Genomic DNA, 25,519 nt, shown 5'->3' on the forward strand with positions numbered 1-25,519 from the left:
ATGAATCCACAGTTTTCGGAATGAGTTCAATTATATGATTTATTCTCATTGCAAACAAGGTAGCGCTGAGAACAGATCCTTGTGGAATTCCTTCTTCTTGGATAAAGATTTTAGAGAGGGTTCCCCGATAGCGAACTTGAAAGGATCTCCTTTGAAGAAAATTTTGGATAAAATATGATAAATTACCTCTCAGGCCAAGAGAATGTAGATCCTTTAAGATTCCAAAATGCCGCGTAGTGTCAAAGGCTTTCTCAACGTCAAGACAGACCATGACGAGATGTTCCTTTTTGATGAAAGCATTTCTGATATTTGTCTCGGCTTTGATCATAAGATCCAATGAAGATCGGTTTTTCCGGAATCCAAATTGTTTGTTACTTATCAAGTTTTGAGATTCGAGGAACCAGGTGAGACGGCGATGTATCATTTTCTCAAGAGTTTTGCTGAGACAGCTGGTGAGGGATATCGGTCTGTAATTTTGAGGAATCGAATGATCTTTACCGGGTTTTGCAATCGGTATTACATAAGAATGACTCCAGGAGCTGGGGAAGGTATGTTCAGAAAATATGCGATTATAAAATAAGAGCAGCAAAAAGGGTGATCTTTGATCCAGATTTCGGAGCATTACATAATATAACCCATCAGGGCCAGCAGCACTGTTTCTTGAGTTGGTAAGAACTTGCTGTAGCTCGAACATGGTAAATGGCTGATTATAAGATAAAGCAGAATTGTCAGTGTAATTCAGTTTGGATCTCTCTGCAACTGTTTTACGTTTTTGGAATGATTGATCATAAGCATTACAAGAAGACAACAAGGAAAATACAATTCCCAGTGCATTTGATATATCTGTGGGATTAGAGAGTTCTTGTCCATTCCAGTTTAGTAGCGGGGTGGATAAAGGTGGAAATTTATTGTTTAAACATTTTATTTTTCTCCAGATTAATCTGATATCGGTATTTTTATTAACTGATGAGGCAAATTTAATCCAAGTTTCTTTTTTTGCTTTGCGTCTGACGTATCGAGCTTTAGCTCTGAGCCGTTTATAGTTAATAAAATTGCGGGTGGTCGGATTTTTGCGGAAAAGATTCCATGCTTTGTTTTTCTCTTTTTTTGCATTATTGCAATCTTCATTCGACCAGTAATTTATTTTTCGTCTATTTCTTGCTTGATATTGAGGTATGGTGACAGATGCAGCTGCCAGGATTTGATTCGTGATGTGCTCAGTAACACTATTGATAGGATCGGTCTGAATGATATCGTTGTCAAATGAGATGTGCGATCTGTATTTTGCCCAGTCAGCCTTTGAAAATTTCCATTTAATTGGATTTTCTGTTGGGTATGCACAGGATGTTTGAATTTTGCAGATTAATGGATAATGGTCGCTACTATAAAGATCACTCAGAGGTATCCAATCTATACTTGGAAAGAGTATTGGGGAACATATGGAAAGGTCTATAGCAGATGTTGAGCCAGTAGGGAGATGCACATATGTAGGAGAACCAGTATTCAGTAATGTTAAATTCTGCCTATCGATCAAGGTTTCGATAAGCTTACCTCGTCTGTCTGAGGTGGGGGAACCCCATAATGGGTGATGTGCATTAAAGTCTCCTAGTAAACAAAACGGTGATGGTAACTGCATAACAAGATCTTCAAGTTCCTGAATAGTATACTGATGATTAGGCGGAAGATAAATGGAAACCAATACCAAAGTAATACCACTAACAACACGCGTGGCAACGGCTTCTAAGGATGTTTGTAAGGGAATACGTCTGGCGGGGATGCTTGAATCCACGAGTATCGCTACTCCGCCATGAGCGATATTGGAGACAGCCCTGTCTTGCCTGAATACAGTGTAATTTTTGATTGCAACTGAGACCAGTGATGTCAAATTAGTTTCTTGCAAGCACATTGCAAGAGGTTTATAGTGATGAATTATTTCATGTATATCGTCTATGTTACTGCGAAGACCTCTACAGTTCCATTGGATAATATGTTGCATTATTTGGTTTTATAAGAGGAAGATGAATCTGTCTGCTTTTTATGCGTAGGTTGTTTGTGACGGTCAGATTTAGATTTTTCTTTTCTAGGAAAATTAGGGCGTCCTGAATCATTTTTATCCTCCATATCTCCATCTGCATATAACTCAAGAAAATCTTCTTGGTTGGGCATATCATCAGTATCCATGCTTGTTGGTTGTTTCACCTCCACACTATCTGATTTATGTAATTTTTCTGCCACTGTATTGTGGGTTATGTTCTGAGTTGGAATTGTGAGTGGTGTATTATTACTTTGGTCCACTAACTGTGATTCACATGTAGGCTGAGTTGATAGTACTGATCGAGCCCAGTGGGCGATCGATTTGTCTGGAGAGATTGACACTTCTGTCTGACATGCTACTGATTTGTAACTATGGGCAGCCGAAGCATAAGTAGTTTTTGGAATAGTTGATTTTACTTGTCTTCTAGCTTCTTGAAAAGATACTTTATTTTCAGTCTTGTATTTCTGTATTTTTTTTCCTAACTTCCAAAGATCACAATCTTTGGAGTAGGCTGGATGATTGCCCTTGCAATTAGGACACTGCGGAGTTTGTGCCTTGCATTCAGATTGAGTGTGAGTTTTGCAACCGCAGTTTGGACATGTTGCATCTCCACGGCATGCTGTCTGGGAGTGGCCAAATTTCTGACATTTGTAGCATCTCAGAGGGTTTGGAATAAAGGGCCAAACACGACAGTTTAAATAGCCTGCTTTCACCGAGGATAGTAGATTCGGCGAACTAAAGGATAAAATTATGCTACGGGTTGGGACTAAGGTGCCGTCTTTTCGTATCAGGATTCTCTTGGCCTGAGTTACATTATGATCTTTTAGTTCCTGAATTATTTCTTCCTCGGAAACGTTCAATAGGTCCCATTCACTGATCACTCCCTTGGAAGAATTCAGGGTGTTATGTGGAGTGACTTGAATTGGAATTCCACTTAAAGATGTAAGTTTTAACAGAAGGTCAGAGTGTCTTGGAAGAGAGGTCTCTATTAGCAAGTCACCAGATTGAAGACGTTTCACCATTTTTGGAGATGCTGCTGCATTTACAAGGCATCGTTGTATGATGAAAGGCGAAAGCTTGCTGACAGGTTGTGAAGATAGAGAATGGATGATCAGGAAAGCTGGAGCTTCCTGCTTGTTTGCATCCTTTTTTAGTCTTTTCGACAATGAGAAGTCATGATCAGTTTCGTGGTTGTCATGTTGCGAGCTCTTTGGCTCTAATCGTGGGAAATCATTAGTATCCATGTTTACTCCTTTTAGCCCTGGGAGAAGGTCTTTCTTCTCCCAGACTACCAGCCCCGCCACATGGAGGCAGGAGCAGTGCCACCAGTGACCAAGTGGTTATTAAGATTAGTAGAGTGAGTTGGTATTTAATAAGAATATTAAAGAAGAAAGGTAGATTCCCTTTCTGGGTTCTTACGTAAGATTTTTTAAGCAAAGAACCACTTTAAGTGAACAAAACAGAAGAAAATCGCACAACAAAAATAGAACTATATCACTTTCAAAGATCACTTTATAAGTCGCAGGGAAAAAATCGCTTGTCACTATCGCTTGGCACTCGGGGCCTTACATGGTGCAGCCCAGTTGATCCTATTTTAATGTCATTTCAGTGAAGTATGAAAAAACAAAGGCAATGGACAGGATTGGATGAAAAGTATATATTACTATTAATAAAGGCAAATAGATACCAGTCTTATTCAGCATCAGCCTTAAAAAAATAAAAATAAATAAAATGGAAAAGGGTATTGCTTTCTGAGGAGAGAGGGAGCTTTCAATGCACAGCTCCAGACAGGTCAATGCTGAAGGAAGGCACTAAATTAAAGACTATACACAAAATGTACATAGTGTCAATACAGTTTCCAAAGCCAGAAAGGGGAGGGGAGGAAAAAAAAGAACTCTGACAATATTCAGAATTAAATACCCAAACTGCTTTCTGAATAATAGTAAATAAATTTTTTAAAGCCTAAATCAGTATTGTGCCATTATTGTATATACATGTACATCTATTTTGCACAAAAATAATATTACTACTGATTTTTTAGGAGATATTAGAATTCCATTGACAGGTTTACATATTATAGTTAAAAGCATTCCTTTCATCAAAGATATCAACCATTAATTTGTCACTCACTATTAGCAATTTTTAAATCCAAAAAAGGATATGGTATCCATTAACCATTTTCATTTCATTATCATTTGTTCATTTTATTAGTTCTTTAGGATATACAATATTTCACCACAGATTTTAAAATTGCAACTGAATGTGAGAATATCATCTGTAAATTGAAAAGCAGATATAACAATACCATTCTGGCTCTGGGAATAAGATTCAAAATGATGCAGAAATAGATTTCTGACAGTTGTTGAAATACTTGAACCCACGAGCAACCCCTTGCTATAAAACCCCACCCGGTGTTAATACGGTGATTAAAAGTGTAAAGCTCAATAAAAGCATTCCAGATCTTCTGGTCAAGCTGATGGTTCCAAAATCCTCAAACTGCCACCAGTACTTGTTTTAATACCACAGAAAAGATAGATATAAAAAAAAATTTGAAATATTTTTCTTCTTTGTAGATATCATTATTAAATTTTATATATCTGACAACACTTATACAGGGTGTTTCAGTTAAACGTTTCAGAACTTCTAAGAGGGGTAGGGTACATCCTGACAACTCGAAATCATATAGCAATGTGGGGTCGGAAATGCTTTCCTGAAGTGGTGTTGTACACAGAAGCCCCATAAAGAAAAGAGACCGTAAGGGAGAAATCGTTTTAATAATACATGAAAAGAAGCAAAAGGTACATGGATTAAAGTAAGTGTTCGAAGTTTCTTCCACGGGCTACAATGCACGCCTCACATCTCCGACGCATGGACATCCGAACATTCTGGAATACTCCAGGCGAATTTCTTCGGCAGCTACTGCGATTCTTGCAACCAGCTCCTCAGTATTGTGAACAGGGGTGTCATAAACTAGCGATTTCATATGACCCCAGAAATAAAAATCAAGACATGATAGGTCGGGTAACCGAGCAGGCCAACGCACGGGACCACCACGTCCCGTGCGTTGGCCTGCGAGATCACCTCATCGGACCTTACCTGTTACCGTGTCGTCTAACCGGACCTATCTACTTGATCTTTCTGCAGCAAGTATTGCCACAACTTTTGAGAGATGAACAGATTTCTGCATCGACGCAACAGACAATGTGGTTCCAACACGATGGAGCCCCTGCCCATTATAACGGAGATGTTCGTAACTACCTGGATGTCACATCTGGTCAACAGTGGATCGGACGTGGTGGTCCCGTGCGTTGGCCTGCTCGGTCACCGACCTATCATGTCTTGATTTTTATTTCTGGGGTCATATGAAATCGCTAGTTTATGACACCCCTGTTCACAATGCTGAGGAGCTGGCTGCAAGAATCGCAGTAGCTGGCGAATAAATTCGAAATTCGCCTGGAGTATTCCAGAATGTTCGGATGTCCATGCGTCGGAGATGTGAGGCGTGCATTGTAGCCCGTGGAAGAAACTTCGAACACTTACTTTAATCCATGTACCTTTTGCTTCTTTTCATGTATTATTAAAACGATTTCTCACTTACGGTCTCTTTTCTTTATGGTGCTTCTGTGTACAACACCGCTTCAGGAAAGCATTTCCGACCCCACATTGCTATATGATTTCGAGTTGTCAGGATGTACCCTACCCCTCTTAGAAGTTCTGAAACGTTTAACTGAAACACCCTGTATAACTAATAATTCTTAAGTTAAGACAAGCCAATTTTTAAATACCTTAAAATTTTTTTGATTATAAAAAATAATCATGCTGTCACTAAGATACATAAAATTTGATAGTGATATTTACAAAACAGAAACACTGATTATCAAAATCTCTTTAGATCCATCTTTCATGTAGTATTAAAACCTACCATTACTTTTTTGGATTTAGGAATTACTCATAATGAGTAAAATGACAAATTAATGATTGATATTTGGGATAAAAGGAATGCTTTTAACTTCAATACTGCACACCTGTATTAGTATAATTCTAATATCTTCCAAAAAATCCACAGGAATATTATTTTTGCACAAAGCATGGATATTATTATTATTATTATTATTAGCCATATGGTACAAGGAAGCCTCAGGCTTATGCTGCACCAGCTAAAAAAAAGAAAAAAATTCCCGAGTTACCCCCTGTGTGTGTGTGTGTGTGTGTGTGTGTGTGTGTGTGTGTGTGTGTGAGAGAGAGAGAGAGAGAGAGAGAGAGAGAGAGAGAGAGAGAGAGAGAGAGAGAGAGAGAGAAAGGCATCACCAAGAAGAGAAGAATGATGATATCCAGCTCAGGACCCTGGGTTTGCCAAGCCCATACTCACCAGATGTGAGCCCCCGGGGTTACATATATCAGCAGTAATGGGGCAATATCATTACTGCTGATTTGTCCTTGAATTAAGGGTGATTCAAGCCTTGAAGAAATTAATAAATAACAATTTATTAATAATGAACTGTTATGCTTTCAAGATAAATTAATAAATAATTTATCTTGAAAGCATTTAGGTAAAATTAAAGTGAGAGAGAGAGCAGCACACACACCATGGATCAAGCCCAAGTGACTGCTGAATGCAATTAATGATTATATTCTGGATTTATTCTAGACATGATGTAGCTAAGTGTTCAGGAGCGACAGTGCAGTAACACACACTCACACTCTTTGAATGGACCCCCATGACTGCTAAATTCAATTAACAATGGTATTCATAATTTATTGTAAATTCCTCTGAACTGCAATCTGCTGAAGTATAAACAAGAAATTTATGTTTCAATATTTTTAATTTTAGAGTGCAACTGCTTTCCTGTATACAATTCCATTCAGGTTTTTATTCTTTCTCAAACATGATCTGCCTTGGTACAGTGAGTAATTTTTGTTACCTACATCATTTCCTTTGTTCTGTCTTCCACAAGGTATCAAAGCTACTGCCACTCAATTCAGATGCATATGAAAATATTAAAAATTAATAATACAATTATTCACTTGTGTACTTATTTTTGGTCATATGATTATTTTTATTATGATCAAATTTGAAGAAATAATGGATTTAAATAGAGAATAAAGTGGATTTAATTACATGTTATTAGCATTTTTCTCTGAATTGTTTTGATGAAAAAAATATTTTGTGATGGGGGTTTAAACTCTAATTATTATATAAAAATTATACACTAAATTCACTTAAATTTTATTACAGCTCTATTTATTATGTGTGTACATAATATGTGTACACACACACATGACACAAACTGTAAAAACAATATGTTTAATAATAAAAATAAAGAAAGAGATTACCATAAACATAAGTGGCTGCATAAGCAATATCCAACATATGTTGCATATATACAATATATGTTGGATATTGCTTATGAAAATGAGCACAGAAACAAATAAATAATGAAGAAAGCAGAAATGGAAAGAAAATGGAAGGGATATGTATCTAAAAACTTTTAAAAATATTAAGTATAGGGCAAATACAGCCAAAGTTATAAGCCAATAAATAATATATTTAGAGCAGTGCCACCTGACCATGCTGTGGCCAAAAAAGTGTGAAATATCACTAAAATAATACAAACACATCTCTACTTCTGTCTTCGTTATTTATCTGTTTCTTTGCTCATTTTCTGCTTTTTCCCCTCATGTTACTCCCACACACACACACACACACATAACAAAAGTTGGCAGGGTAGCTGATCACAGTAGTCAGGCTATGCTACTGCCACAAGAAAGATCTAAACAAATCAGGAAAGATGGGCTGAGAAGTAGCAATTGAAGTTTAATATCGACAAATGCAAGATACTTCATGTGGGAGACAGTAATTGCAGATTAACATACCAACTATGTGGTACCACACTCAGGGAAGTGGAGAATTCAAAAGACTTGGAGTAACTGTGCAGTTAGATATGAAGTTCGCTGAGCAGCGCAGACAGGCTGCCAGGGCAGCTCATGGATTTTATCAAAAATATAAAGAAATTTTTCCAGCAGGGATAAAGAGGTGATCATCCCATTGTATAAGGCAATGGTCAGGCCACATCTTGAGTACTACATGTAAGTCTGAAGAGGCCTCATTTTAAGAAGGACATGAATCTGTTGAAACACGTGCAGAGAAGGGCAACAAGGTTAGTGAGAGGAACAGAGAGGTACTCTTACCAGGAAAGGCTTCAGTTCTGCAAATTGCAGTGCCTGGAGACTCAGCACCACAAGGAGACCTGATTGAGCTGTTTAAGGCTTAAAAATGGATCAATACTGATGGAATCCTTCCCCTTGCTCAGACTACATGCATGAGGGGCATATTTTTAAGCTGAGGAAGGATGGTTGCAGAGCAGTATGCAGAAATTTGTCTTCAGCCAGCAGGTAGTCAATTGTTGGAACAAACTTCTATCTAGTGTTGTACAGGTCACTAGTTTGAAAAAATTAAAGTAAGAATTAAAAAAACTGGTAGAAAGGATGACAGGTAATATGGGAAGTATTGATTTTTTTTTCTTTGGCTAATGCTTTCTTGCATCATTTGCCGCTTTTTTTTTTTTTTTTTTTTTTGGAAAATAATTCTGATACTTTTTTTACTTAAAAAAACCTGATAAATTGTGTTTAATAAGTAGTTTTAATCACATACATTAGCTTATAATTTTTCTCTAACTATTATATGCATCCTTATCTAATACACAATTATTCACATGTAATCCTTGGCAATGACTTTTGGAACCAAACAAAATTTTTATCCACATCTCTACTAAATAATAATAAAATCTAATCACTGGTTAGAACTCAGAGGCCTCAGAAAGGCAATCTTTAATTACGGACATGCATTTAATATACCAATATCCAAAAGTTAAGTCAAATTTTATGAATAGCTTCATAATGAATTAAAACAAAAAAAAAAAAAAACTTATGGTAAAGCAAGAATATTTTTAAAAAATTTCACATCAGTCCTTTTTATTTCACCTTGGGAGTGAAATAAAAAGGAATGATGAGTATATATTTGAGCATATAAAGATGACATTATCTACAAGCTTCTAAGATTAGGAATAATGGGAACAATGTAAGTAGGCCATACCCAAGCTGAGACAGTAAGATGAAATAAATGTTAACTGCAAGCATGTCAAGCAGGTTTTGGAGTATATTAAAAGAGAAACCTTTTAACTTGCATGAGATCTAAATGTTAGCTTATTTCCAGTTGGAAATTAAATGCAGATGTAAATCAGGTGTTTTATGGTATGTTCACCACTTCATCAGTGATTGCTGTCATTGCCATTACTCCATTAAAAAGAACAGAATGGAGAAAGGGTTGACATATGTGATTTAGATCTCACGTACATTACGAGTGCTTCATTCTTTCTTTAATATATTTACATTAACTAAGCACTCTGCCACTCAAGCAACATCATGGGTTATAGAGATTATTCTTGAAAACAGATATTGTCATCAAGATGTATCCAAGGCCATCCCCCTTCAGATTGTTGCAAGATTGTTCACCAAATATTTCAAGAAAGCATTCTTCATGCAAGGTACCTCAGTCTTCACACCTTTAGCATAATTTCAGAGAAGACCCTGTCTGACCTTACCCTAATACACAGTCTGGGATGTCAACAGATGGAACTGTGCCCTTTATATGAGCCAAGATTCTGTTCTACAAACTGAATCTTGGTCAATTAACTGGAGAGAATGAAGGTTGAGTTGTTTAGTTTGGAGTCAAGAAAACTCAGCACCTAGATACATTATCAACCCATGGATGGATGGTTTGGGGGGGGGGGGAGAGAGAGAGAGAGAGAGAGAGAGAGAGAGAGAGAGAGAGAGAGAGAGAGAGAGAGAGATCATATCAAATAAGGATATATATAAAAGTTCAGTGGTTGAATGTCACATAAATCAATGCACTGCTCACATCGTCATAGGCAAGGCTTGAATATATCATAGATGTTTGTGTACATCTTTTGATTTTAATGCTATTGTTCCAAATATAATTCATATTTACTCATACATTTTCAAAATATACCATTTCAATGAATTCTTTCATATTAAAACAAATAAGAAACCTTACTTGGAAATTTTCTGTTAAGAATTTAAATATTGAGCATTACAGCTCTGATTCATACTATATAATAAAGTACAATACTGATTCTTGCTAATTTTTAAGATAATTATATTTTATCACTCCAAGTGCAATTTGTATCTTTATCGATTTCATATTTTTATTTAGAATCATGACATATGCATAAAAATGCTCCTGTTCCTCAGTTGTGTTGGTATTTTCCAGCAAGACAATGGATCATAATGCAATAGACTGCCCAAATCCATGGATACATTCTAAAAGTTGGGGATATTCTGAGGATGTCTGGTAACATTACCATAACCATCAAGATATCTTTTTTATTTCATATTCCTTCCTTCCAGTGTTATGCAGCCTTTGTTTCCCTACACAATGCTTTTTATACAAATTTGTGCCTCATTAAATCAATATATCCAACTCCTTGAGGCTGCAAATTTTTTTTCTATTCCCAGATGCATTGGGTAATGAATAAGGCCATTTTCTTTTTTGAAAACCATTTTTTAAACAACTTCTAATTACTTATTCTTGGCCCTCTTTGTGTACTTTTTTTCTTAGCCATAAGTCCACATTGATATGCCCTTTCCTGAATCTCAACATGATATTTTACAATCATATTTAATTATGAAAATTGGATAACCAAGTTGTTTGCCAGATTAACACAGGTTACAGAATGTAAATCTACATGACCCAAAATATGCATTTCTTCGGAGGAAAATGCTCTCCTTTCTCCTTACTTTTTCTTTTAATATGAAGTTAGGAGGACTAACTTGCAGGGCTCTAAATGGAAAAATTTTACAAACCAGAATGCTCATTAATAAAATATCTTATTTTTAATAATCAAGAACATATACAGACATGACACTACCTATGCATATGGTAAACTGGGATGGCACTCTGGTGGGCTATATAGTCCATTCATGTGTTTTTTTGGCTAGCAGAATTATAATAGGTAAAACCAATTCCATAACTAAGTCCTAAACCTTATAACATCATCAATAAAGAAAATAAATAACAGCTAAACTTATTAACTTTTGGTATCACTAGAATGGATGCCAACCTTCAAACAAAAATGTGCCACAAAGTATTTAACAGAAACTGCTGCTTCTGCTATTTTACACAATCGCGCACACACAAAAAAAAAAAAAAAACCTTAGTATTTTAAACAATAACATGTTCATTAAAAAAAGCAGAAATGGAAAGAAAGCAGAAATGGAAAGAAAATGGAAGGGATATGTATCTAAAAACTTTTAAAAATATTAAGTATAGGGCAAATACAGCCAAAATTATAAGTCAGAATTCACTATCCAAACCTTTAACTTTATCAACAGAATGTATGTATGCATGCTCTCCCATACATAGAATGGCACAAAAAAAATGCAAACATACCTTTAATAAGAAATTCAACATTGTAATTATCTTCCAACCTACCAAGAAATAACTAATAAAAATACTCCATCAAAACAGAAAAACATAAGAAAAACCTAAATGATTATGCCATACATGTTATATTCATATGCCATAATCATATGTTATATATTGAGTACTGTGTACAGGTCTGGAGGCCTCATTTTAGGAAGGATGTAGAGTTGCTTGAGCATGTACAGAGAAGGGCAACAAGACTGGTGAAGGGAACGAAAGGGTCCTCTTACCAAGAAAGGCTTAAGTTCTCAAATTGCAGCGTCTGGGGACTAGACACCTGCGAGTTGATCTAATTGAGGTGTATAAGGTCTTGAATGGGTTGAGCAGGCTCAATTCTGATAGGATTCTTCCTCTTGCTCAGATTATAAACCTGAGGGGGTATAAATTCAAACTGAAACAAAACAGAGTATAAATGTGTGGTATAATTGCCTTTAACCACCAGAGTATAATTGCCTGTAGCCACCAGATAATTGGTTGCTGGAACAAACTTCCATCTGTAGTTGTGGATTTTTTTTTTTTTTTTTTCTGGCTGATGGCACATAAGCTTGCTTTATTGTATCACATACCTCTACTACTAAGTTGTACAGCAGATATCTTTCAAGGGCACAAAAGGTGATATTGTTGTACACGTTGGCACTAATGACATTAAAATCTGACAGAAAACAGACCGTATCAAGTAACTAAACTAAGAAATTTTACTAACCTTCATCACTGCTAGATGTTTCAACAGATGGGACATATCTTGTGCCCGATTTACAACGGTTCTGGTCCTTTTCCTACAGACAAAAGTCTATAATGAATTAAGCATACAAAACATTAAATAATTATTAAAATACTGGTATCTTATATCTGCCTGTTCACTCCTTAAACATAGTTTTACAGAATTCAATGTCCATTTCTCTCCTTCTACACAAAAATGTTTACTTTTTCCTTGAAAATATGATCTAAAGTTTTTTATGATGAAAGCAAGGTTACTGCAAGTTATGACACACCATGGGGATGTCAAAACAAGCAGTAAATTTGCCTTCGGCCAGTGGGTAGTTGATTGTTGGAACAAACTTCCATCTGCTGTTGTAGAAGTGAGTAGATAGTAGATTGAATAAATTCAAGGAAGAACTAGACAAACTATTAGAGGGAATGGACAGGTGATATTAGAAGTTTTTTTTTTTTTGTTTGTTGTATAAGCTTGCTTTCTTGCATCATCTGCTACTACAACACTAACTTTGCTTTTGCCGTATTTCATTGAATACATTATAATCCAGCACTGCCCAAATGATGTTTCCAATTTTCTTTCCAAATTAAGGATAACTAATGCATGTCATATGCTGCAGGAGGTAAATTATACATCTCGTTATGAAATGCAATAAGCTGTACAAAAATTAAGTTCTTTGCTTAGTTTATTTATTATTATTCTTTTATTCTGTTCAACTATATAGTATTGGCTAATGTGAAATCTTTATGTTCCAATCTCCATTTGAACATAAAGATCTCCAAATTCCGCAAATCTGGCTGAAATTGACTATAGCACACCACGTCAACTTATATGAATCAACTACCATAATGCTGTAATATTGCTCAACAAATTCTCTTAAACAAATTAAAAAACACTTACAAATTTAACCTAACCTAACCTTTCAACAAAAACACAACTCTAATACAAAAAAACAGAACAAACCACTCCCTAAACAGTAATAATGGCACACAAAATTCCACCAGAGTCATTAATGCTACTTACAAAAAAAAACAAGCACACTAAAATTAAGAGATAAAAAGTTGAATCTTTATTAAAAACAGATATGTAAACATACTCAAAGCATCTAAGTCCAGTTACATTTTTTCACCTAATTAAAAACTTCTGACTAAATCAGAAGAGTTGGCAGGCATGGCTATATAGCCCTGAAATCAGATAAAATTAGACAGAAATAGTTGAATCAGACTTTAATAGTTGAAATAGGATTAAAATAAAAATAAACAATTGGATATTAACAACAGTAGAAGAGGCTGCTACACCAACTGAAGGAAACTTGTGGCTGTATAAAATTCTTAAATGAGATGAAAAAAAAAAAAAACAGTCCACTAAATAAGAGTAATTTTTTAACCCACTCTGGGAATCAGCAGCCCTCCCTTGAGATCTACTTAACAGGTGTACTCAGAAAACTGTAAGAAACTATGAAAGTTTTCTGACAACTCTGTTCTTCTAAATTTTTTTTTAATAAAAACCCCAAACACAAAAAGGTATTAAAACCTATAGTACTTAGTGCCATGCATGGGTTGAAGATTGAGATGATAGAAGATACTTATTGACTTGAATTTCTGTAGACTGTAATTTTCAAGAAATACTTGTGAAGGGGGGTTTCTTCCAGAAAACAGGAGTTGAAGGAATAAACAAGAAAGAAGAAAAGTTGTTTCTGTGAGTTTGAAATTGAACAATAAAAGGACTGGTTGCAATCCATTTTCGGACTAGTTTGGAAAAGAGAGGGAGAGAATTATAGAAGCTAATTAAGAAGAACAGTGCCCATTGAATATCTATAGAAAAGGCATGCAGCAGAAACAGAACATCTATGACACAGAGAGTGGAGAGACTTTGTAAGGGGTGGGTCATTAATTAACCCTAGCTGCCCTCTTTTGAATGCCATCTATAAGCCTAAGAGAGGTTATGGGGGCACTGTCCCAGATGTGAGAACAATATTCCATAGTAGGGTAGATTTGAAATTGTACAGAGTGAGTAGCTGTTTACAAAAAAAAGTAAAGCCAACAGCAAAAGAGAAAACCCAGTTTTTCAGATGCAGAGGAAGCAATATTTGCAATGCGCTTATGTAGAAGAGAGATTAGAAGGATAATCCATAATAGAGATATGTGATCTTGTCTAGAAATCTGAGTGACATTGAAGATAAGCATAGGAGTAGAAGCATCCTTTTTGTATGATACAAGACAGGAGTTTTAGAAGGATTGAAATTAACTAAGTTATCTTTGCCCCACAATGGAGAATTACCTGGAGATCGGTATTTAAGGAATTGGTAGCAGATATTTGAGAAGATGAAGCTATTTATTCAGGGCAAGGTTCCTCAATTGGGAATTCATGAAATACATCCATTAAGTAGATCCTCAAGTCATGATTCATGGAATGCATAGGATAACAAATTATTTTGGTTATGCATAGGATAACAAATTATTTTGGTTTCAGGTACTTTTTTCAGTTCATTTAGGCTTTTTTAGACAGTTATGAGTTTCTCTAAACTACAATCCCTGCCACAACAACAACACCTTCCATTGTTAATATCTTTGGTCATTTATTTTTTATCCTATTTTAAATCAGATTTTATAAATCCTATCTAATCCGATCTAATTTTTGGGCACATATCACAAAGTAGACACCTAGGCAGGAGTTATAATGTACAGTAACATTGTTTTAATTGTAAAAACTTTAGTCTGTGCCTTCTTCTAATAAAGAAGAACTTTATTAGAAGAAGAACTCTATTGTATACAGAAGGCACATTGCTGTACACAACACCCTTCATGGATAAGCCATTCTCCTGCCTTTAAAGATATAGAGATAAAAATGATAGCATTCAAAATTTAAAATTATATTATAGCTTTATGACAATTCCTTAATCTTTTGATACCTATGTAGAGGTTATTTTGACTCTCACTTTCCTGTAGCTCTTTTGTGATTTAAAACACTATACAACCAGCAGTAACTCATATATAACTTTCAAGAAAAGATTTTGTTCTTGATTTCCTCTAGTAAAAATCTGAGAATCTTCCACTGAATAGGGTCAAGATAATCCCATTGGTGTACACGCAAATATACATGCACCTGTTCCTATTCTTAGCTACCCATGTGTTTACTTGTACCGCAATGACTCCCAGCAGTCTCTGAGATTTGAAAGAGATTTGAAATATTCTGCGTCTTGTTTTCCAGGCTACTGCTCATTCCAATAGAAGCAGTGCAAGAATCACTTTCAACTCTGCCAATGACTACTGTTAATCTATTAGTCCTTGTATCCCCCCCCCCCCAAGACATATTCACAGAAGTTATATAGCAACTAAGTGATGGAAAGATGGAAACGATTTCCTTATGGGAAAAATTGTTTACAATCCACTGATATTTTGATGAGAATGATGAAAGATTCATTATGCTTATCCAAATTTTAAAATTAAAGTAACTTTTATAATATTAGTGCCTGCCTTGGAACAACAGAGAAAATAATCCCCTTATCTTCAATAATTCATATAGTGAAATTAAGATTTCACTATATGAATTAAGAAATTAAGATTTCACTATATGAATTTCAGCTAAAATGTCAAAAAAAATGCTTAAACAATTAACGTATCTAAATTTTATTAGTTTAAAAATCAATAAGGAATATAAATTCAAACAAATGACTTACAAGAAAAGGGGGATGATGGTGTCCAACATAATCTTTACCGAAATATTTTTTATAAAGGCGGCAAACTGTACAATGTTCTGTAAAACAACCAAATATATAAAAAATGCAACAAACATACACATATATAAATTTAATAAAATTAATGTACAAGTACATAAAAATGTAAAAGATATATTACAATTACACTTTTTTTAACATTGCAAATTATATTATAATATATATTTATAAACATTGAAATCTATAATGGAGTTCAAAGGACAACAGAGGTTTTAATTCATTAAAATAATCACTTAAGGTATAAAACAAATAAATGTATCACTTACAGAAGTATGAAATGGATAATGTCATAACAGACAGAAGGCTTTGGATATATATCACATATTGACTTTAAGACAGTGACATTAAAATGAAATTCCAAAGTTTATTTTAGCCAAGGTTGAATTTACCCGGGTGCAGTGGTACAGTTGTTCCAGTGAACAACTGTACCACGAACAACTGTACAGTAAACCCCCGCTATTTATAGTGTATAGTGTATAGTGTGTTCGTGTCTAACGGCACCAGGGGTTTCCCCCATCTCCGCGTTGCTTTCATTGTAGGTGTACCAGTTCACTGGGAAGGCCAGAGATTTAAAAGTGTATGGATTTTGTAAGTGTAGTGTTGTGTTTCGTTGTTCTTCTGGCCATTTAGCCACTAGACCCCTGCTGGGGCCCAACGTTGTCCACACTATGCCTCGTGGAGGCAGACCAGGTACCCAGTAATTTTACGTTTTCACTCTGGCAGGTCCTGCCACCTCATTTCCTGAGATTTCAGTGGCAAGGACCTAAAAAAAAAAAATAAATAAAATAAATAAATAAATAAATAAAAAATAAAATAAAAAAATAATAAAAATAAAAAAATAAATAAAAAAAAATAAATAAAATAAAATAAAAAAATAAAAATAAAAATAAATAAATAAAATAATTTAATAGTATTGGGAAGTAGTCGCTGAAAGGTAGACTGAAAGGGGTTTTCGTATGCATTTGGAATTTTGACAATTTTTTTTTTTTTTTTAATTTTGACATCCGCTAGTGTTTAGGCAGAGTAGGGGGGAGACTGAAGACAGGTGGGGGAAAGCCAGAAATATGGAGCCAATAGGGAAGGTGACCCCAGGTCAGAGATTTAAATTTAGACGATGTGGGGTTACGCTGTGAAAGTGAACAGAGTAGGGAAGAGACTGAAGGCTAGGGGGGAGGAAATAGGAAGTAAGGGGTCGATAGAGGAGGTGACCCCTGTGGTCAGTGGGGCAGGCCCATGTCCCACTAGGAGGAAAGGGAGGGCGAGGAGGGGAAGAGACAGTGAAACCATCTCCTTCCCTCCCCAGGGAAGTGGAAAGAAAGTACCGTGCAAGAGAGCACAGGTATAGCCTGTTGCGCTGGCAGCAGAGCTGCAATGAGGTCAAGTCCATGGTAGGTCTTCTATTTGAGTTCTACTTCTTCTAAAAAGATGTCAACTTCTAGGATTGTAGGTCATTCCTGGTCAAGTCCTGTCTTTGCAGTTCAGGTTGTTGAGGTTGTGTTTGCAGTCTATCATCAAGTTTTTCGGTTTTAATCTTCTTTCATTTAAAGAGGAGAAATGCTGGTTGGTGATTAGTTTTGTCTTTGCGTTGTCATGGTTGAGTGGCATTTCTTCTTTTTCTCAGTGAATGGCAATTTGTACCCTTCTTCTCGCGAAGAGGTCCTGGGCGAATCGTGACAATGCTTTATAATCCTCTTCGGTTTCAAGGAGGAGAAATTCTTGTCCTTTTGGAAGATATCTCACTTTTGCGATTAGAATACATCTTAGGTCTTCATATATGGGACAGTCAAACATAAGATAGTTCCAGTCTTCTATTTCTCCACAAATGCAATGTGGGTTGTCTGTGAGTCTGAAGCCAGCGAGCTTTGCATTGAAGGGGCCATGCCCTGTTATTAAGTACGTTGTATGAAGTCCTGGGAAGAACCATGATGGTGATTTCGGGTATACTCTGTTTGTGTGTGGAAAAAACTTGCGGGTGATCTCTCCTTTGGTGGTACCAGCCCATCTGTTTTGCCACTCCTGTAGCAGGTGGTTCTGTAAGCGTACTTTTTCTGCCTTCCTATTATTAGTGGGATCAGTTGTAAAATTCAGGAAGGTAACTGGGACTCCTTTGGAAAGGTAATAGAGCATTCCAGTTCTAACGATTTCTAGGTCTAATGGGAGCGTTCCTGCTATTACTTGTAAGGCTGGTGTACTCACTGTACTGCAGGCGCGGGTTATGGCACGGAGGATGGATCGCTGGGTAGAATCCAGCGTTCTTCTATTCACTACTAGTGTGGTCTTATCGTACCATATGGCCGAAGCATATGAGATTGCTGGTATGAAAACTGTCTTATAATAGAGTGCCAGGGTTCTCTTGTTGAGGCCCCAGTCTCTACGTGAGACCCTGGCCACCAGGGCCAAGTAGTTCCTGATCTTCGTTCTGATGTATTTAAGGTGTGGCTGAAAGGATAGTTTGCTGTCTAGGAGAATACCTAAATATTTGAGCTGTGGTGCCAATTTTATCGTGCTCTCATCAATTTTAATTTGGGGTGGTCTACGCAGGTCGAGAGAGCCTTTAAGGAGAATGGATGAGGTTTTCGCAGGTGATATTGTGAGAAAGTTCTTTGCTGCCCAAGTTTGAAGCAGTCGAAGGGCATGGTTGGCCAGGGTCTCAAGCTGAGCTCTTGAGTTTGCTTCCACTGTAAGGATCAGGTCATCTGCAAAAGCGTGGGATTTGACTTCTCCTAGGTCCATTCTCAAGAACTCATCGAAGACAATGTTCCAGAGCAATGGGCCCAGCACAGACCCCTGCGGACAGCCTCTGTAGATCTCTTTTACTATATTCTTGTACGGGGTATTGATCTCGACCTTTCTCTGTGATAGGTAATCTTTTATAGTGTTGAATAGATTAATTGGCAGCCTGGCCTCCCTCAGCCTACCGAGGACACTTGGCCACCAGAGTGAGTCAAATGCCCCGGCGAAGTCGATGGAGATCAGGAGGAAGTATTTCCTGCTGCATTCCCTCGCTGCAGTGAGCAGGTTTTTCAATGCATCTATCGTGGAGGAACCTGGTTTGAACCCATATTGGTTCACCGCCGGTAGTCCTGCTGCTTCATAGTGTTGGGAAATTCTTTTATGCAGTAATCTTTCGTATAGTTTACTCACCACTGATAGAAGTGCAATGGGTCTATACGAGTCTGGATTCTCTGGCTGTTTGGTTGGGTTCTTCAAAATTAACTTAATATTTGCTGTCTTCCATTCAGTTGGGTATTTTCCTGCTTCCATACAGCAGTTAAACAGATCCAGCAGAAGCTTCGGTGCATATTCAGCTACCTTTTTAACAATTTCCGGCTCGATCAGATCTAAGCCTGGACATTTCTTGGGTTTGACCCCTGCGACAGCTACTAGGAGCTCCTCCCGTGAGAAAGGGGGCTCCTGCTGTGATGTGTCATAATTCTGGTTTTCTTGGCACAATTAGTGCTGTTCTTGTTGGATTGGTATAGCTGGGTCCTTGAAAATAACGCCGAGAATATTTTCCATTGATTGCTCCCAAGTTGTGGTGAGTACACCCTGCAGTGTCCGAGTGGATGTTAAGACTTCGCCTCTGGGGAGTTTGTTGATGGTGACTTTGTAAACCACCCCCCAGGGGTTAGCATTTCCTGTTGTGGAGACCAAGCCCTCCCATGATCTCTTTTTACTTTTCTTGATAGTTTCTGTATAATGATTCCTGACATCTCTGTAGTGCTGCCTAAGCACTTCAACTTCTGCAGCTGGCCAGGTCCTCCATGCTCTTTGGAAGTCTTTCCTTCTTTTAATTACTTCTCTCCTTAGTTGCTGAATCTCAAGTGTCCACCAGGGAACTGCACCAGGCAGTGGATTTTTTCTTTTTATAGCTGTTGCACTGGCACTTGTAATAATTTCTGTTACCTTGCGTTGGCATGAGTCAGGATCACTCCACTGGTCCAGCATCTCTTGGTTATTTTCTACCGTTGCAGTCAACATGTTCCTGAAGAGCTCCCAGTCTGCTTTACCTATGGCAAATCTGTTATGGAGTTGCTTGATTGGTGGTGTTCTTGTTAGAGTTCTGGTAATTTGAAAGGTTATTACACGGTGATCTGATGTTGTCCATGAGTCTTGCACCCTCCAGTTGATTACGAAAGGTGCAATACTTCCTGTAGCAAGAGAGATGTCAATCGTGGACTCCCAAAGAGTGTTACAAAAGGTCGGAAGCTGGTGTGGCTGATTAAGGACTGAGATCTGGGAGCCAATGAGGAACTCCTCAAGAAGTTGGCCGTTCCTGGTACCCCGTCTGTCCGGTGTTGTGCTAAACCAGGTTGGCGAGCGGCAGTTTACGTCTGCACCAATTATTATCTTTTGATTCGGTAGTACATCAAGGAGGTGTTGTAAGTAATTAATTGCAAAAGTGATTTCTTCTCCGGGCCTACAATATAGTGCGACAATGTAAAAGGCGCCCAAGGCTGTAATAATGTGGGCGCAGGCAGCCCAAGCCGTACAAAGTTGTGTAATTCTGGTAGCAGTAATATGTTGGTTCCTGATTAGGATAGCCGCCCAGGGGGTGTCTACATCCGTCTGAATTATCTTGTAGTTCAGGGGATATCCCCTAACACTCTTTGTGTTCACATATGGCTCCTGGAGTATGACAATATCAGCATTTTCTTCTTCCGCTTTGACATGGATTTGGTCGGCCACTGCTCTGGCCCTCTGCGCATTTACTTGAAAGAACTTAATCATAGTAGTGTTAAACTTTTTAATACGTGTCCCCATAATTGATTCGTCCTTGGTATAAACTTCTGGCTTTTATGTAGGTTGGACACTTGGGATCCCTGATTGAATGGTTGCAGTCTATTCTCGGTGACTTGCAGTTTATGCAAACTGGCTCCTTGGCTTTGCTGGGGCAAGCATTGTAATCATGCCCTTTCTCAGAGCAGTGACCGCAGGTGGGGGTGGTTTGCATGCATGTGTGGGAGGTGTGGCCGTATTTGCAACACCTAAAGCATTTGGGCACGGCTATATGCTCGCGGAAGTGGTGGCTTCTCCATTCAATGTAGATCCTGGCTTGATTCTTTATCATCTGCCATGCTTCTGGAGAGAGCTCCACGATCCAGTTTGTACTTGCGCCATTCCTGGATTTAGTAGAGTATCTTGGTATTACTAGATTGTGCGATTCCGCATCAGGAAGTGTGTTTCGCAAATTCCTCTGATATATTTCTTCTGCTAGGTGTTGTGGTGAGATTTCTTTACTGACGTCAAAAATGGCTATGGACGGTCTCTTTCTTTTGGGTGGCTCAGCTTTCAGTCCAAGGGTTTCAATCTTGGGATTCTTAATGATGCTTTGAACTTCTTTTTCACTCTCTGTTTCAATTACCACTCCCACATTTCTCATCTTTCTAATTCCCTTAATTCTTGTTTGCTTTAAGTCCTCTTTCATGTTGGCTATTATCTTGTTTTTTATGTCCTCACTAGTACAGGTTTCTTCTGTATCCTTTGGCCGGACTATCACTATATTCGGCGTTGGTAGAAGTGGTTTCTTTGTGATTGGTTTCTTTCCCGCTGTTGTTGATGGTGTTGGAATCCTCAAGGCATCGGAATAGGAGTGAGAACGCTGTGGCGTTTTATCTCTCTCTTCTAGTAAGGCATCAAGTTTTGCCTTAGTTTTTTCCTGTTCCAGATGCTCTGTAAGAAAGATTGTCTCTAACTGGCTCCATAAAGCGACAATATCGCCGCGAAGGGAAGTATTAATCCGGCTGGTTGGCTCTTTCATAAGAGTTTCTAGTTTTGTCCTCAAGACAAGTACCTGTTCCAACACTGTACCCTGTGGTACGGTAGGATCCAAGGATACAAATGATTGCTGTTTGTTTGGGCCATCATTACTTTTTTCTGCTTGCTTTGCTCAGTCGTTCTCTGGGAGAATTTGCGAGTTGTTGTTTCCCTGCGATTCCTTTAGTTCGGATTGACTCCGTGTCTCACGATCAGAACTGGGTACAACCGTTTTCTTATACTTTTTCTTTGAGGTTGGGGTAGGCTGGTGGTACTCAGTCTCATCCAACAGCTCGACTTCAGGGGCATCTTGGGATTGATTTTCCCTCTTATCCTGGCACACAAATGTTTTCTCCATGATAATTCGCCTTACCGATTATAGTTCGGATAAACGGGATGTCTGTATCTATCTTTTGGAAAAAAAATAAAAAAATAAAAAAATAATAAATAAAAAAAATATAAATTTTCTTTCCTTTCCCTTTTCTTCCGATTAATCCAAAACACAAGTTCGTGGGATAATTTGTTTTAAAAGCTAAAGTTGATAAACGCTGTCAGACGTCCAAGAAGATTAAGAAAGAGTTGAGAGTCAGCCACGGAAAGTTTATGGAAGTGGGGGAGGGACACAGAATTCATTATAAAATCAGTTGTAGCACAGTGGAAGCGGCGAGCAAGACAATACACGTCTTGGTTTCGCTGTCGTCGCTTATTTGCGGTATCTGTATTCGCGGTCGTTGATTTAATATAAAATGAAACCTAAAAAAATGTGAATTTTAAAGCGCTGTGAACATTTTCCGCCATAAAAAAACATGGGCGTGGCTAAAATTATCTTTCCCGGTCAAAACAGCGCTCAGTGGGTGGGGGGAGAGGGGCGAAAAAATCGCGAACGTGGATGTTTCTCGGTAATCCTTGTTCGGTATGTGTTATGCGCTTGTCATGGAAGGTTTCGTCATTTGCTTTTAATTTATATGCTTATAAATTGAATGAATTTATCAATTTATAAATTGATATTTATAAGTTGAATATATTTTGTAAGCATATCAATTTATAAATTGATATGCTTACAAAAGTGATAAATCTACCGTTTTGCAGTGTAAAATAGACTTTTTTCGAGTGTGTTAACGGAAGAAAGTGACTTTATTGTGGACAAGTTCTTTCTAACCAGTACAAAAATATGGCTATGAATAACAAGGGAAATGTGAAAAGATCAAAGAAGGTGATGATATTAGCGAATAAAATTGAGTTATTAGACAAAATTTCTAATGGTGAAAGTGTCTCCTCAGTGGCAAAACATTATAAAATCAATGAGTCAACGGTATGATCAATCAAAAAATCGGAAGAAAAAATGCGCCGTAGTGTCCGTGAAAACACGCTAATTGCTTCAAAAATTTTCTCTGTAACTCGTGAAGTTAAATTAGAAAAAATGGAAAAAGCTTTAAATCTGTGAATAGAAGACCGAACTCAAAATAAAATTCCGTTAAGTTCACTCATCATTCGTGAAAAGGCAAAACTCCTTTATCAACACTTTAGCGAAACTAGTGATAGCACTGGCGGGATAAGATTTTTAGCTAGCAAAAACGCTGGTTTGAAATTTCTAATAAATATTACATTTAATATTAAATTGTTTCTTATTTCCATTTCGATGCCATATGCTTGCATTTCACTATGTACTGTCTATGTACATAGTCATATTATGAAGGTACATATAATACATACATAGACAAAATTTTAGACTAGTTTTTCTTTATATTTCATACTTTGGAATGGAACCCCTTTATTACTATGGAAGCCATAACTCAGTATTCGCGGCATTTCTCAGGAAAGTAACCCCCATGAATAGCGGGGGTTTACTGTATACAAAACAACAATGGGCCCAGCAATGAACCCTGGGGAACTCCACTAATAACATTTGTCCACGAAGAGCAGTGTCCATTGATTATCACTCTCTGTCATCTCCTACTCAACTATCCCTTTATCCATTGTAGCAACTTACCCTTAATTCCATACCTCTCCAATTTGTACAGTAGTCTTCCAGGTGCAATAGTATCAAAAGATTTCCTGAAATCCAAGTATATGATATCAAAATTATTTTTGGCATTCAGTTCCTTTGTGACCACATCATAGTATCCAATCAAATTGGTCAGACAAGACCCATGCTGTGTCTTAACTGTTACTGCAGTCTTGTCTAGATGATCCTGCAATGATTCTTTAGCCAGTGATGCCATTATTTTCCTGGGAACACAAGTTAAACTAACAGGTCTATTGTTACTTGTGTCACCTTTTGAACCCCCTTTGTGAATTAGTGATACATTTGCACATCTCCAGTCCAAGGGGACCTCCCCTGAGTCCAAGGAAGCTCTCATAATTATGGCTAAGGGTTTGCTTACATCCTTTAATATAACTGGATAGATCCCGTCTACCCTAGGTGCCTTTTTTATGTTTAACTTCAACAGTTTCTCCTCCACTTTGCTCTCAGTTATTACAAAATCACTTAGCTCCCTGTTAGAATTTGATAAACTTCTGGCACAACCCTCATTTAATGACTTCTTGTTTGAATGGTTGTTTGAATGTGATATTAATCACTAATTTTGCAAATTACAGTGTCTGGAAACTGGGGCGATCTGATTGAGGGGTGATCTGAATGAGATGTATAGGGCCTTGAATAGTTTGAGCATGCTCAATGCTGATGGGATTCTTCCTCTTGCTCAGAATGATCACCTGGGAGAGCATGGATTCAAATTGAGGAAACACAAATGTAGGATAGATATGCAGAGGTTTGCCTTTGGCCAGCATGTGGTTGGCTGGTGGAACAGACTTCTATCCTTTGTTGTGGAGGTTGATGGCCTAAATGAATTTAAGGCTGCGCTGGACAGGTATTTGGAACAAACGGATGGGTGAAATGGGAGCGTGTTTGTTTTTTTGTTGTTGGCTGATGCTGCATAGGCTTGCTTTCTTGCATCATATGCCTCTACTAATGCTAATGCTAACTTTATTCAGAAAGTTTTTCATTTTAATAATAAAAATAAAACCTTACAGATTAAAATTTGATTTTTTTATGGCTACATAAGCAATTATGGCAAACAATTCTGAGATGTTTATCACAGCCATATTTGCAATAAGAAATAGACAGAATTTTTAAAAAATTGCAAATTTAACACAGTTTTGCTATTTTTTTTAAAAGAAAAAGGAAAAACTCAATGTTAAAATTGTAAAATAACACAATGTCCTTCTCTAACTCAATTAGGAATAATTAGAAATATTTAACTGACCAAAAAATAATTATTCAACAGGATTATTGTGGACAAATTTTAAAATAGAAAGTGGCATGATGAAATTTATTTATACATAAGAAACAGTTGCAGGTTCAAGAAAAGATGAGACAGAAAAGTCTTCTAATATCTTAGAGAGAGCAGTAGATTCTAATAAAACAAATAAATAGTACTGGTTGGAGATTTAAACAGCAGGATAGGAAATAAAAATTACAACAGATATTGTAGGAAAATATGGAGAGAAAGGTAAACCTAATAATAATGGTAAAAAGCCACTAAAATTTTGTGAAAATCATATATGCTTAATAATATATGCTTAATCATATATCCTTTGGTATACTAGAGGATTTGAAATTTGAAGCAACTATTATCTTTGTGCTGAGCAAATTAAAAATGATAATTACTGCCAAAAACAAGGAACATAAAATAGAAAATATATGCTTTAGTCAATAAAAATGGCACTCACCTCAATGATCCATTATAATTACATGAATTGTGAAATGGGGATGGA

At 37.0% G+C, this 25,519-nt stretch overlaps 1 protein-coding gene across 1 annotated transcript in view; it reads right to left on the minus strand.

The window, feature by feature from the left end:
• Window positions 1–25,519, minus strand: part of LOC150086286 (spermatogenesis associated 6-like protein) — a 168,659-nt gene that overhangs the window by 19,953 nt on the left and 123,187 nt on the right. The window contains exons 8-9 of the mRNA XM_090374849.1: window positions 15,929–16,005; window positions 12,241–12,313 (exon numbers count right to left, since the gene is read on the minus strand). Coding sequence (XP_090230975.1) covers window positions 12,241–12,313; window positions 15,929–16,005 — 150 coding nt within the window. The remainder of the gene's footprint in view (window positions 1–12,240; window positions 12,314–15,928; window positions 16,006–25,519) is intronic.

This window comes from Mastigoproctus giganteus, chromosome 5 (genome assembly GCF_048544385.1).
Source record: "Mastigoproctus giganteus isolate SK-2022 chromosome 5, ASM4854438v1, whole genome shotgun sequence".
Taxonomy (NCBI): domain Eukaryota; kingdom Metazoa; phylum Arthropoda; class Arachnida; order Uropygi; family Thelyphonidae; genus Mastigoproctus; species Mastigoproctus giganteus.